Source organism: Podarcis gaigeae (genome assembly GCF_964106915.1).
Source record: "Podarcis gaigeae genome assembly, chromosome: 9".
In the NCBI taxonomy this organism is placed as follows: Eukaryota; Metazoa; Chordata; class Lepidosauria; order Squamata; family Lacertidae; genus Podarcis; species Podarcis gaigeae.
This window is the reverse complement of record NC_139685.1, coordinates 41,428,534-41,444,174: the sequence shown is the minus strand read 5'-3', so window position 1 is coordinate 41,444,174 and position 15,641 is coordinate 41,428,534. Positions and strand designations below refer to the sequence as shown.

At 38.8% G+C, this 15,641-nt stretch overlaps 1 protein-coding gene across 4 annotated transcripts in view; it reads right to left on the bottom strand.

The window, feature by feature from the left end:
* The window catches only part of LRBA (LPS responsive beige-like anchor protein), a 356,696-nt gene that overhangs the window by 299,238 nt on the left and 41,817 nt on the right, over nucleotides 1-15,641 (bottom strand). For all 4 annotated transcript variants that reach the window (XM_083755165.1, XM_083755167.1, XM_083755166.1 and 1 more), the window contains exons 12-20: nucleotides 15,440-15,548; nucleotides 15,163-15,315; nucleotides 14,246-14,414; nucleotides 13,391-13,470; nucleotides 12,118-12,180; nucleotides 10,050-10,147; nucleotides 4,477-4,569; nucleotides 3,845-3,953; nucleotides 2,532-2,613 (exon numbers count right to left, since the gene is read on the bottom strand). In XM_083755165.1, the coding sequence (XP_083611291.1) occupies nucleotides 2,532-2,613; nucleotides 3,845-3,953; nucleotides 4,477-4,569; nucleotides 10,050-10,147; nucleotides 12,118-12,180; nucleotides 13,391-13,470; nucleotides 14,246-14,414; nucleotides 15,163-15,315; nucleotides 15,440-15,548 (956 nt within the window). The remainder of the gene's footprint in view (nucleotides 1-2,531; nucleotides 2,614-3,844; nucleotides 3,954-4,476; nucleotides 4,570-10,049; nucleotides 10,148-12,117; nucleotides 12,181-13,390; nucleotides 13,471-14,245; nucleotides 14,415-15,162; nucleotides 15,316-15,439; nucleotides 15,549-15,641) is intronic.

Genomic DNA, 15,641 nt, shown 5'->3' with positions numbered 1-15,641 from the left:
CTGGAAAACTAAGCAGAAACTGCTAGATCTATTTGTGGGAAAGAAATGGAAGGCTGGAAGATGGGAGAAACTGTGTTGAATATTTGGTCAAGAAGATCCAGATGTTCTCCATGTGCAAGTTTTGTGGAAAATCAAAACAAAACTGGTTCCTAGTATCACACACCTTGCAGTGTCAATTTAAACATGAGAACAAACTGCAGCATCCATACTCAGAAACAGTAAGTCTCTGATGATTGGATGCTGAACTCACACCACAAGGAAGAGAACTCAGTTGTTTCCTGTCCTGTCTGAGTTTACATACACACCTGGCGAACCCCTGTTATTAAATAGGACAAGCTGGGCAGTGATGTGATCCTTTCAAAATAATTCTACTGGGTCTGATTCAACAAGCCCTTCTAGCAGAAAGCAGCACGGGGGGGGGGGGGGTCTCCCTTCTCTCCACTGTGCTTCCACAAAATTACCTCAGAGGGGTCAGAAGAACAGTGCGTGGCAGGAGGGGGCAATCGTTCCTCCTGGCAGGCTGATGTGCTTCTGCTAATGAAAGGGTTGCCATTGTGCTACATGGAATTCCTCCCTATGTTTCCAAGTATACTTTTCTGCCACACAATGGCACTAATTCAGAGACATGGAAGTGGGACTTTTATAGTTAGTGGTCTGGTCCTGTCCTGTTAGAAATTTCTGGGGAAATGATTCAAGAAACTTAATAATCAACAGTGCTTTGCCAAGAGATCCATTAGTGCTTCTACTTGAATTGCTGGGAAAGGTAGAGTTGGGAAAAGTTTAAAACCTTTATTTATCATTAACATGTAAAATGCAAGGGGTTGGATGGTTATAAAACTTGAAAAATAGTTTATGGACAGTAAAATATTAATTGGACTTCCTTAAATTTATTCGCTTCTTCTCCTGCACATATGTTTATATGATTGCCTAGTTTTAGTTCCTTTGTTTTCTTCTCCCTAAAATTATTAATTTTTAAATAACAGGACTTAGGAAAGCCAAGAACATTTTTTTCTGACACCATTCCAAGTTAGTTTCATTTATACAAGTAATCTCCCAAAAACCACAAAGGATCTGGTCCAATTTTTTGCAGAGGTATATTCCTTTGGTAGAAATGCTATCCCAAGCTTAAGCCTTTTTTAAACATTTTGAACTAGTAAGAATAATCATAGTGTGTGTCAATTAACTATTTGCCCTATATCAGAAATACCATTTTGAAAATGAGATGCTTCTCTGCTACTGAATGTTTAGTCTGTACACAGCCAACTATGCAAGAGGAATCTGGTGCTGTCACATGCAGAGATGTTTGTTACTCTGAATGTAGACTTTTCTGCATGGACAGAGCGGACTTGCAGCTAGATTCAGCCCCAGCAACCAAGACACTGATATTCTTATCTAGCAATGGTCAGCAGGGCAACCTAGGCAGGTTGGGGGCTGTGCCCCTAGCTTCCTGACACGGAGAGTGTCTGACACTAACCAAGAGGGGAAGGAGTGGGGAGTTCAGTGTAGGAACGTGGTAAGAGTGTTGGACTGGCTGCACTGCCTCATTTGGAAGCCAGACATCCTACAATACAATGTTGTTGTTTAGTCGTGTCCGACTCTTCGTGACCCCATGGACCGGAGCACGCCTGCAATGTTAATTGAACCCCCTGCAATGTTAATTTAATTAATACATAGTATTAATTAGAGGACTCTTGGGAATCCCTTCCAACTCTGCAATTCTATAATTCTATTAAATAATACTAATAATAATGTTTTTGTTTAGAAAAAAAATCAGCCAAAAAAGTACAGCAACTTAATATTATAAGCCTGTTGCTACAGATTAGCAAGAATTGAGGGTGGTATTCAGCTAAGTTTTACTCATAGCACACCCACTGAAATTAATGGACCTAACTTAGGGCCAGATTCAACTTAGTAGTCCCACTAGCAGAAGCCCCTGCCCACATCACACACACCTCAACTCCGAAATAGCTAGGGAGTATGTGAGAACCTTCAGAGCAGTGCATGGGCTGAGCTGAGGGCAAATCGTTCCATCAGGCAAACAGTCTGATGGAACACAGTCGTGTTCATTCATTTCAACTGACCTATGTTGAGTAAGGCTTAGTTGAATGACTGCAACTCCCACCAGTTTCCGCCAGCAAGGCTAAGAGCCAGGAGCACTGGGTGGTGTAGATGCACGTAGGGAAGAGCACAACTTCCCATCCGTGCAATAAAAGTAATTTAGGAATGTTTCTGCCATAGCTTGCACTATACAGTGATGACATACCAAACTGGATAATCAGATTTGTGGTAGAATTTGAATGGCTGCTAAAATGAAAACTTCCTAGCGCTGCTGAACTTTAAAAAAAACTTATCATGCCACACAGCCAACAATCCCCAAACGGTGAGCATTAGATTTCTAATTCTACCCAAACAAATAATTTAAAGAGAGACACAAGTTCCCAGACTAATCCCTAACCCCAATTTGTGTAATTGGTGACTTCAAAGCTACTTTAGAACTGCTTTGGAGCTACTTAAAAGAACATAATGCTTACGAGGATTTTGTATTTTCACTGTTGAATCTGGGTCAGGATGCTGCTTATGTATCACTTGAGTACAAATCTGCTCAATAAGTATCTAGGGGAAAAGAAGGCATTATTATTAGGGCAAAATTCTAATATTTTAAAAAAGTTACTCTGATGGGTGCATCCTTTAGGTAATGATCCCTCAAAGAGTTGTTTCCATTCATAAAATGTTTCAAACCGCTGAATATCTCTAGCAGGACTAAACATAGAAAAGAGTGGATTGAACTGAAAAGAAATGTTGCTTTTAGATGTATAGCAAGCACTAAGAAACATTAGTTACTTTAGAAAATGAGTGTCTAAATAACTGAAGAAGTATGCCCACATCAGGTAACTGATAATATATATTAGTTTTCAATTACAATCCAATAATAGCCTCATTATAATACCAATCATTCAAATACTGAATTATATAATCCCCGTCTATGTGCTAGAATTGATGTTTTGATGATTTTATTTATTTCTGCATTCCAAAATCTTATTAATTTCAATTACATTCCAGTCATAATAATAATCCCTTATACAACAACTGCAATATTAATAACTTCTATCTGTGTTGACACATTAAATTATTTATAAAACTATAAGCGAGGCATTCAAACTATATCCTTATTCTTCCTGTGTGTGGCAGTTATTCTGTCTGTAGTGTTTCTTTCTGTCCTTGTAGAATGTTATGTCTATCTTTTTCCGGTTGTTGCTGTTATCCCATCATGCCTTGGGCGAAGCTGATATCCCATTGTTATTTCATAAATTTCTCCATTGCTCCACCCCGTGCCCACATCAAGTAACTAAGTAAGCTTAATATAACTTATTCGTTGTATCAACAAACTGGACCAAAGTAACAGACTTGCTTACTGAAGGGTTTTGCAGTTTCTGTGATGTCAAACATCTGTGATGTCAAACAGCCTGTGATGTCAAACATCTCAAACTACAAAAATTCCTTCCAGTAGCACCTTAAAGACCAACTAAGTCAGTTCTTGGTATGAGCTTTCGTGTGCATGCACACTTCTTCAGATATCTATGGTATCTGAAGAAGTGTGCATGCACACGAAAGCTCATACCAAGAACTGACTTAGTTGGTCTTTAAGGTGCTACTGGAAGGAATTTTTTTTGTTTTGACTATGGCAGACCAACACGGCTACCTATCTGTATCTCAAACTACAGTCACACATGTCAGAAGAGTGTTCAGTGGTGGCAAGGCATCACTTTGGGCACAGAAGCCCAAAAGCTCATTTTGCAATAATGTCTACACCATTAGGGGAGGAAAAGGATTTTAATTCTAGTACCTCAAATAGCACATTATATGTGGTCATGGTTATTAAGCTTGTTTGAAGGGTGAGCCTCTCAGCCAGTAGAGAGAACAGTCCATGTCCAAGCATGATTTCAGCTTTTCTCCTAAAATTATACATAGAGGGGGGAGAAGCACATCTGTTAATTTGTACATTACATTTCTGAAAAAAGTAACTTGATCAAATTTGGGCCCAGTGTGGTTTTGAGCCTGGAATCCCCCTCCCCAGAAATACCCCAATTTATTCTGCTGTTTTAGCTTATGTCTCCAGGGTTTTGGAGGCTATAATTTTAGTCCACTATGATAATCAAAAACAAAAAGCAGAAGAAGCAAAAGGAGAACCTTGAGTCTAGTATAATAAAGGGTTGACTTGCCTACAATTTAAGTTCACAAAATAATGAGTTAACAGATACTGATGTGCATAAGACATATTTGTTTCTTCTGAAAATTTGACAGCTACATTTAACAACAGCAAAAATATTTCCAATCCAGTGATAAAACAATTAAGTCTGTTGTTGACTCTCCCTACAGCAGTATCACCAAGTAATATATACAACCCAGACAAATAATATTTAAGGGCTTGTTTGCCTTTTGTGATTAAAGTTCGGGGGGAATCTACCAAATACTTACTTGGGTGCCAGATGCTTTAAGAAGTACCCCAACACTTTCAGAGCTTGTACCCGGATCCCTTCACTTTTCGATGCAAGAAGTTTATAGACAACACTAAAGAAGAGAAGGGGCAAATAATTCCATGAAATAAGTATGCCTAAAAGTCAATAAAGTGCTTTAGGGTAATTTTAGCTGGATTTGTGCCAAAGAACAGGTAAATGAATACATTAATGTTTAAATTGACATGACATATATCAATAGAAGATTGATTGGAAATGAATTTAAAAGATAGTATGTATTTAAAAAATACTAATACTAGCTTTCCAAAACATCAGTTTATAGAGAACACAATCTTTGGATGAAACAGTATATTTGCTATTCATTCCTTTCACTCAGTTTGCAGTGTAAGAAAACACATTTATTAGCACTTCTACATTCCAAGTGACAGAATAAAAAGCTCTTAAAGGATTCAGTCTCATGTAAGAGAGAAACTTATGCTAACAGTAATATTTGACATGTGTCCCTTGCTAGTCATTTATGACAGCTTTCAGAAGACGGGGGGAAACAAATTCTGTCATCTGACATCCTTTTCTTTTTTACTCACACACTATGCTTGAAATTATTACATAAAAAGAAGGTTAATTCTATACATATTAGAATCCCAGCAGAGCTGTCTTGTATGCAGTGTTATAGATGTGTGTATTGCCCTTCTGTGTACATAGTTTGGTTTTTAGTCCCTCGGTTTCATCTCTTTAGTCAGACTTTTAAAAAAAAACACAAAACCTGGTGTTCATTTTTATTTAAATATCATTTCTTATCAAGTGTAAAACAAGCAGGTTATTTTACAACATGTGTAAAGACTAAAAGCGGCTGCCACCATTGTTTTTTTCACCACAACTACAAGTGACAAATTCCCAACCAGAAAAATTGCATATCCAATGTTTAGCAAAATACTACACGAAAGGAAAGACTTATCTGAATTTCTAGTCATCACAAATTTGACAGGAAATTATCATTATTCTGTTTGAGTTACTGCTGTGCATTACTGCACATACTGCTTAACATGATTGTGTGTTTTTTCCTCCAAGCCATAAGAGGAGCACACATGCACCAAGGGAACCATGTTTCATTGTGGAGCCTACCAAATTTACATAGGGTGCCAGATATCTATTGCAGTCACAATTTATATTGTGGCCTTTACTATATTTAAAGAGTGAACACGGTACGTATGAGCTAGATTGAAATTCGGTTTAAAACTATAATCTGAAGGTTTATACACTAAATAACTGGCTGCAGGCTGGAGAGACCTTGTATATCTGAATCTTGCTGGCTGAGACTTTTCAACACCACTCTGTCTCTTGTAGACAACCTGCTGTTCCTGCTTTCCTGCGGGAAGCACTAGCCCACCAAATCAAGCTTTCTAGCCTCTCATCCGATTCTTATGGGAAGCCTCCGTAACCAAGTGAAAAATGAATCTGCTCCTTCTGTCTGCAACAAGCCCAGATTGATTTCTGCTAATTTTCAAAACCAATGGACCTGAGGTGCATCTCAATCAGTAGATAGAGATATACTTTACTATAAAATTTCAAGTCTATTCAATTTCTTTTTTGTTTAGGAAGACAAAGCTTTGTTCATTTATTTGGCTTTCTTTAACACATGTCCAGAGGAGGGCAACCAAAATGGTCAAAGGCCTGGAAATGATGCCTTATGAGGAACGGCTAAGGGAGCTGGGCATGTTTAGCCTGGAGAAGAGGAGGTTAAGGGGTGATATGATAGCCATGTTCAAATATATAAAAGGATATCACATAGAGGAGGGAGAAAGGTTGTTTTCTGCTGCTCCAGAGAAGCGGACACAGAGAAATTGGATCCAAACTACAAGAAAGAAGATTCCACCTAAACATTAGGAAGAACTTCCTGACAGTAAGAGCTGTTCGACAGTGGAATTTGCTGCCAAGGAGTGTGGTAGAGTCTCCTTCCTTGGAGGTCTTTAAGCAGAGGCTTGACAACCATATGTCAGGAGTGCTCTGATGGTGTTTCCTGCTTGGCAGGGGGTTGGACTCGATGGCCCTTGTGGTCTCTTCCAACTCTATGATTCTATGATTCTAGGTCTTTATGCAGGGAGAAAGATTCCTGACCCATACTAGTTACAATCATATGACAAGAGGTAGGATGGTAATGTTGCCATTTTCAGACTACATATGTGCACATGCATCAATCTGCATTACTGAGCTTGCAGATAAAATAAGAACTAAAATGCAACCACAACAAAGTGGTTCTCAGCTAAAATCAAGTGGCCTTCACAAGGAAGCTAGAAGCCGGAACAAGCAACACCTATACATTCCAGTACTCTTCAGGTCATGGGTAGGCAAACTAAGGCCCAGGGGCCAGATCTGGCCCAATCGCCTTCTAAATCCAGCCTGCGGATGGTCTGGGAATCAGCGTGTTTTTACATGAGTAGAATGTGTCACTTTACTTAAAATGCATCTCTTGGTTATTTGTAGGGCATAGGATTTCGTTCTCCCCCCCGACCCCCCCCCAAAAAATAGTCCGGCCCCCCACAAGGTCTGAGGGACAGTGGACCGGTCCCCTGCTGAAAAAGTTTGCTGACCCTTGCTTTAGGTGCTTTGATGGTTATCTTATTTACCTGATTAAAATGTGAAATTATCAGTTACTGATCACACATATAGGGAGCAGAAGAAGCTGGGTTTTTTTAGCCAAACTGATTTGCAGATATGGCAAACTAGGTAAGTACTTTTTGAAAAGTTTTCTTGCACCAATCATTCCCACTGGAATTCTTCTTCTCTGAGAACAAGTTTAAGTTAGCCGGATATTATAGATCGTATTGATATGTCCTGCACAGCTGAATGATTCAGCTCAAAACAGCTGTATACAATTCACAGTTTTATTCTGACTTAGGTACTTCTTAGCAGATGCCAAGAATATATTTTTTCCTGTCCTAAGGAATGAATGCCATCTAGTGTGAGTGCTCTGCACTAAAGAGAGGAAGAATAGGCAGAAGTAATAAACCATTCATTTGCAGCCACTTTTACCAAACTGATCCAGTCTTTGGAGAAGCAATTTTAATAAGATGCAAAGACTGTGAAGGCTCTCATAAAGTTTGCTATCAGAACTGATCAACCAGACCTGCTGTGATAATGCTATTATTAATCTCAAATACAGCAGACAGGCAATTTTTGAGGAGCTCTGGATAACCAGACACAGCAACATACATGCTATATACCTCTCTACAGATGAACAAATCTTTTCAAAGTGACATTTTGTCTGGTACTTCCAAATGCACACAAGTAAGGGAACCCCCCCCCCACACACACACACAATGTTTTGTTCCTGGGTAACAGTGTCAACAGCTCATTGGAAGATGGAAATATACTGAAAAGGAGAGCATAGAGTCCATTAATAAAAGGGCCCTTAAAGGTGTGACAGTCTGCGGTATCTTAACTCTCTCTCAGATTTTCTTTAAAAACAACAACTGACCTTTATTTCCAAACTACAAATATTTAAAAACTTTTTTTTTTTGCATATGCTTAAGTATAGAGAACATTTAACTAGTCATATAGCTACATGTTAAGAATATAAAGAGAGCAGACTTCTTACCATACAATTACATCAAAGCTGTATACATTTTTAAATAAAACACACACACACATCAACAAACGGGAAAATAAGTGATTTCTCCCAGCAAACTAGCTGCACACATACATTTACCCTATGCTAGCTAATAAAAAAGGATTGCCTTTTCCCACTTAAGTAAAAGCAAAGTAATACATAGGAGACCTCATATGATATTCATTATTCTGAGTGTTTTATTAGTTTCCAGCACATACCGCATTACCATACAAATGATCACAACAGCCAGCACCACAAAAAAGGAGCCATAAAGAGAAGGAGAAAGCAATTATGAACAAGATCAGGTGACTCTTGAGGCAGGAAAACTTGTAATGTGTAATATGATATAACCCAAGGTTAACCAATAGTTGTGACAAAACATATGAAATGAGAATGCTTTTTTATATACAGCAAATGAATTACTGCTCCCAAAACTGTTCTAACAGTAACTCTCTTATTTGACTCCTATATTTGCATTCTCTCCTGGCATCAACTCTGAATTAATTTTAAGTGAGAAAAGGTCCAACGCTGTGGCCACCCATGGAGCCATAAACTAAATGGTGACATTTTCAAACCAAACTGGAGTATGAACCTCCAACTAATATAAATAGTTGAATGCACAAGTAGGAGATGGATAAAAAAATCAACACACAGTGCTGGCTGAAGGCACACACAACTTCAATAAAACACATCAAATGAACAACAAGAGTTTGTCATTTAATGAGTATGGACTCAGGTGTGGTAGCACAAGTTTGAGTGGTGCTCAGCCAGTCTACTGAACAGAAAGTTAAGGAGGTGCGTGGCATTAAGCAGAATCAGGCAGCTCAAGAACCACTGCTTTATCCACAGACTGAACCTTTACCAGTTTAGGTACACAAAGCCCCAAAGCCCCATTTTCTAAACAGATGGCCCTACAATGACCAGCTGGCACACCCCACCAAGAGTAAGTGGGCAAGAACCCTCTGCAGTCAACAGATGCTTCACCCACAATAGGCAGCTTGAGCCCAAACTGCACATCACGTTGGCCTTACTTTGAAGGCTTTCATGGGTGCCCCAGGCTCTGAGTTTTCATTTAAACCAAAAACAAAAAACCCATGGTATGTAAATCAAGAACAGAGTTTTGTTGCAGATAGTGGTTTGTGTGGAATAAGAGAAAACCCACATTTGGATGACACGCTAAGTCAAAACATGGCTTAGCTCACAGCAGTGCAGCTGTAGCAGTCACAATTTTCTCTATGGCAGCCCACATGCTTGCATATTCACATGGCTTGGGAGACGCCCAATATTAATAGCTCCCCTATCGTAAATCGGGAGTCATTACACATTTGCCTGTAATATGTTTACACAATGCAACCACAATCTCTACATCATGTTATGTTTATCTGCCCTTTGTACAGTTCAGCCCGTGCTAGTATACTAAACCCCATAATCCAGCCTATGGCTGACAAACCAGTAGACCTACAGCTTGCCTGGGTTCTTCAAGATGTGGATCCCTATATTACCCTACAGGTTGCTAAATTCCTAACAGCCGTCCTCTCGTACAAGAGACGGAACGGAATGTTAGCTGATTATTGATAGTTATAAGAATTTTCTATAATGACATCAGATATTGATTTTAGTGTAGTGCCAAAAAATTTTAATCTTAATCTTAAACTTTTCTTATGAATGGCTAATATCCGTCCTTGTGAGTTGTGAACTGTTTTATACTACTTGTGGTTTGTACTAGTCCGCTGTTTTATTTGATTTGTTTTGTTGTGTTGTGTTTCATGATGGGCGTAAAGCCGAATAAACATTTTGTTGTTGTTGGGTGATGCAACCACAACATTAACTGAGATGAGAAAATCAGAGGAAATTACTCTGCAATGGAGACTCTAACGGTATCCAAATTTAAGTAGGACTTCCAGTGGCAAATAAAATAATACGAATACTCTTATTTATGGCTGTTTTGACTGAAATGTAACTCTTACCGTAATCCATTCCTCTGATCAAAGGCTGGGATCATAGAGCTGGGGTGCTCTGACATAAGGGCAACAAGTAGCTGTAGGACATCCATTAAATTGTCATCCTGTTAAATATAAATGGAGATCCACATTCATATAATCATTGAATTATCAGTGCAATCTTCCAGATAAGAAAATATAGAATTGCAATCCAAATCAACTTTGTTGAAGACAAAGAGAGAGAACATACATAAATAATAAAAATATTGGATAAATATATGTGACTGGGGGCATGACTACCAAAAAAGCCCAGTACGTTTGATCCAGACTTCACCTTTTTGCCAATTCTCTCCCTACACCCCCTCCCACCATTTTCCACACTGCAAAGGAGGCTATTCCAGCCTTCTATGGGAGCTTTTAATCTGGATCCAGTTCATTGCCAGGACTGCTTAACCTGAAACAACTGGACAACCCTAACAAGAACTCCGAATTCACAAAGCAGTACACTTACCCTGTGTGAAATGGGGAATTTTTATTTTTTAAAAATGCATGAATAGTAGCTATATAGTTTTATTTACACACACACACACAAATGCACACATACATGTCAGGATCTAAAAAAACCCAAACAACTTGGTATCTTTCAACAAAAAACACCACCAAGCAGAAAAGAACTTCAAAAGAAACTTTAATATAGAACAAGTGGAGCGGAGGAGATCCCACCAGGAATACCCAAAACTCTTAGCTATGCCTAAAATAGTTATTTGGATTCCAGCCATTATATACCAGCTTAAGGGCCCACCAGTTTTGATAAATAGGGAATCGAGAGTTGATGTCAAAGGGAAAAAATTACACAACTTCTGTATTTCAGCTTTTGTAAATTCCACTGGTATCAATGAGTCAGCCATGAATAACTAAGTGCAAGGCTGTTCCTGCTGAATTTAACCCTAACTCTGAAATCACTTATGTGAAAAATGTCCCAGTGGATAATTGGAAAAATCAAATACACAAACTATTTCAAGGCTGCAATCCTGAATTTGCAAGATAGGCTCTGTTTAAGGTTTCTTTCAGTGTGAAACTGTTTTTTATATATAGCAATCACATTCAGATCTCATGGCTTACGTAGGATATTGAAAACAGCATTTAAATAAGAAATCAATGGTGTATAGAAAATGTAACTTGCAAGCTATTTGGCAATTTAAAAAAAAAATGGTACTTCCATTACAGAAATAATAATTTCTTATTACAATCCAGGAATAGGTTAAGAAATGGAAAAACAATAAAACACACTCCAAGAGGTAAAATGACATTGGCTGTTTTTTTATGCAAGGTAGGCACCCATCAAAAATCCTTATTTACATATTGCAATTTTGCGTAAATAATGTATTCTCCAGATTTGTTTAATTTTTAGGTATTGTCCAGAAAGTCATTTATTGAATCTCAAGGAGGCAGTTTTGTTTTCAAGTGCAATCTCCCAGCATAAATGCAGCTATAGGTGAAAACACAACAGAGGGGGGAAATCTATACTTCTCAAAGAAAAATTCAATTAATTCTTTATTCTACCCATTTCAAGCACCCTGAAAGAAATTAGTTTGGTTAGATTTATGTTCCTATTTCCTAACTCTTTGATGTTACATCTGGCATCAAGCACTTGCCTGGTGCTAAAATATGAAGATGTAGATATCCCCTTGGTAATGTTTATTTCCAACTATGTTTACAATCTTTGCTTAGAGTTGATTAGTGTGTTTATTTTAAAATCCACATTTAGAAAGAATTATTTTACTTAAAAAACAAGATGGGAGGAAAATTACTTGAACTACATAAAACAGCCTTTTATACGTGCAGCTTTGCCGTCTGTTTTCTACACCAACTCTCCTCAATATATCAGTTCAATGAACTGAATAGGAAACTATCAGAACTTATTACGTTAATGAACTTCAGTGCACCATTGAAAAGGTTTCTTAAATCATCACTCACTATTTGTAGTTTCCACCAACAGTTGATTTTATGCTTCTTATTTAAAGCCATCTTGTGGCGAGAAGGGCTGTTTTGTTCAAACAGTTGTTGGAAGCAAAACAGTTAAAATTAAGATTACCTCATGCATGGTGAGGAGATAGTTGAGGATGCCCTGTAGTTCATCTTCTTTTACTCCATGATCCTTAAAATATAAAATAAAATAAGTGGAATAACACAAACAAGTCATGCATATAAAGCATCTTGAGCTACTTTATGGGAAATGATACACAAATGGAATTAAATAAATTAAACCTAACAATGGAACACAAAGGGTACATTCTAGAGAAATGCCTGTGAAATCAATAGGATTCACAAACAGAACTTTTCCAGTTTTGCACCACAAGATATAAAGCCTCCAGGAACTGTTCCCACATATACTCCAGTGTTTTCATGCTTAGCCCATAGCTGTCAACTTTTACCTTTTCTTGCGAGGAATCCTATTCAGAATAAGGGAATTTCCCTTTAAAAAAGGGAAACATTGACAGCTTTGGCATAGCCTGTATATTATTCTTTTATATCTCAGTCCTTTAGCCACTTTGTCATGAATGAACCTATTAACTTTGAGGAGTTGTGATGGCAGTTGTGGTCTAAGTTAAAATAATAATAATTTATAGCTATAATTAAGAATGTGGCACGACTATCACGCAGGCCTGTACCTCCTAGAAATTAAGCAATTTACACCAGTAGTGTTTGCCAACTAAATGTGCAGTCCCTTTCCACAAAAAAAGCAACCTCTAGTTTTACCACCATTCACAATAAGTGCTTTTCCTGTGTAATACCATGGCCCACGAGGCAAGATCTTCAAAATTATAGTTCACTAAGACTAAGCAATTTGCTAGGCCTCAGCTCCAGTACAAGATCTGAAAGCCAAATAGCCCCCTTCTTCCTCCTCTCTTGGAATAAGTCCATCCAGGTTGCCACCATAACCACCACCTCCTTTCTGCTCAGCACAGAAGAGTTCTTTGCAAAATAATCAGCCTTCAGGGGAAGAACAGGATCAGCCTGACAGGAATTTGATTTAAATGTTTCTGTTCTAGTGTTTTGATTGAAAAGACCCAATAAAGTTATTTATCTCAAAATTATTAAAACGAAAGACTCCTGCAGACCCCTTGACACTTACTTAGTTGAGTAAACCTGTAAACCTTGAGTGCCAGAGAGGGATGCAGCTGTACTAAGAGGAGGAGATAAAAAAGTTGCTGCAACTTACATTCTCTTCTCGGTCCCTCACCCACCTTCCCAGCTAGCCAGAGGCGTCAGGTCTCTTTCCTCCCTCTCTGGGATAAGCACTGCTTAAGCTTCAGCACAATGCAAGACACACTGCAGAGCCCAGCCCCAATTTGTAGACTGCTTACCTTCATTACTAACTGCTTAATGAACATCAGCAAAAAGGCTCTCAAGGAAAAAATTTCTTTCTGATTGGGTCGTGGTCCATCTTAATTTAAAAGAGACATGTTATATACTTCACAGCTTGGTATTAATTTTGCTATTAATACATTAACTCTGAACATCAAATCATCCTCCACCTCCACCACCCAAAAAACAAATTGAGAACACATAGATTTACAGGAAAACATCTGCTCACACTTCTCTGGATCCAGCCCCCAGTTAATAAGCATGTTCTGGATCTTCCATCAGCATCTGGCAAATATTTTCTGTACCTACTGTTCTGTTTTCACCTAGCTACCTCACTGAAAAGGACACCAGCATCAGCCTTTCCACTGAAGTGGCAAGACCCTGTTACACTTTATTAGGTCATCTTTTCCTTTATAAACACCTCCATATCTCACAGAATGGAAGAGGTCTCTAGGGATCCAGAAGAGGGTAAAGTCTCACTACACTCTTAACAAATTCTGCCCCTACCAAGATCCACAACATTATAGAAGAAGAAGAAGAGTTTGGATTTGATATCCCGCCTTTCACTCCCTTTCAGGAGTCTCAAAGCGGCTAACAATCTCCTTTTCCCTTCCTCCCCCACAACAAACACTCTGTGAGGTGAGTGGGGCTGAGAGACTTCAAAGAAGTGTGACTGGCCCAAGGTCACCCAGCAGCTGCATGTGGAGGAGCGGAGACTCGAACCCGGTTCCCCAGATTACAAGACTACCGCTCTTAACCACTACACCACTACACCACACTGGCTTATAAAAAAAAAAAACCTGTGCAATTGTTGTGGTACACTGTTGATGAGTAGCACTGGACTTTTCACATACCTAAACCTTTTGGAATAATTCCGCTGCGATCTTGAGGATTCACCACCCAGTAGTAGTACTTCAATGTGTGCATAGCCAGGAGAACTGTTCCTACTCGTCGAATTGCATTGTATATATTGGCTGTGCCAATGAATTCAGTAGATAAGTAAGTGTACAGGATCAACTGAACCTGTATCAGACAATTGAAAATAGAAATAGGTTATATAAGATGCCATACACATGGCAGGGTGAACCACAAGCAACTAAAGGTTGGGTAATTCCAACTAGTAAGCCTACAATACTGCACTCAGTGATGCTTACTTTTCGGTAGACATGTACAGTAAGCGTGCAATGTACGTGCAATGCACGCAGGGGTTATGTTCTTTCTTATTTAATAGTATTTGTTTTGAATTGTGTAAAGGTAAAGGGACCCCTGACCATTAGGTCCAGTCATGGCCGACTCTGGGGTTGCGGCGCTGATCTCGCTTTATTGGCCGAGGAAGCCGGCGTACTGCTTCCAGGTTATGTGGCCAGCATGACCAAGCCACTTCTGGCGAACCAGAGCAGCACACGGAAATGCCATTTACCTTCCCACCGGAGCAATACCTATTTATCTACTTGCACTTTGACGTGCTTTCGAACTGTTAGGTTGGCAGGAGCTGGAACCAGGCAACGGGAGCTCATCCTGTCGCGGGGATTCGAACTGCCGACCTTCTGATTGGCAAGTCCTAGGCTCTGTGGTTTAACCCACAGCGCCACCCGCGTCCTTGAATTGTGTAGCACCAGGTTAAACAGGTGACTAATAAATATACATAATAAATAAAAGGAAGCTAAGTAAATTCATGTTTAAAGGAAATATTCCCTTAGAACTAGGGTCTAAGATGTCTACAAGACCTTAGATACTTTCATGCCATCTCCATGAATTGAAAATGTTTTACCTTGGCTGGAGTATGAATCCATATTGCAGGGTTAAGGAGAATATGATCACACAGTTGCTTCAGCAAGGGCACACCATTGTGCAAATTGCTCAGATACTTAGCAAAGGCAAGACAAAGTTCAAGAACAGCTCTGCTAATGTGTGCTTTGGAAGACTGCAGAAAGAGAAAAGGAATGTGTTTAAGACAACATATAGATAGTGATTTATGTGACCAAAACATGAAACATATTTAATGCAGATTAAAAGAGAGAGAAAAGCAAGCAACAGGCTTCATTTACCTTTTCAAGACTATATCCTATTACAAGGAAGCCCTTACAAGAAAGCATTTGTTCTTGCATAGCAATTGAGTTCTTCAGCAACTCCATGATGAAAGCCAACAGAATGGAACTGGAAGACACATTGTATTGAAATACTGCAGTTTATAGCGTTTAATAGCAGATTAGTACATTAGACTTGTAATAACAATCTGTTTCCTCAATT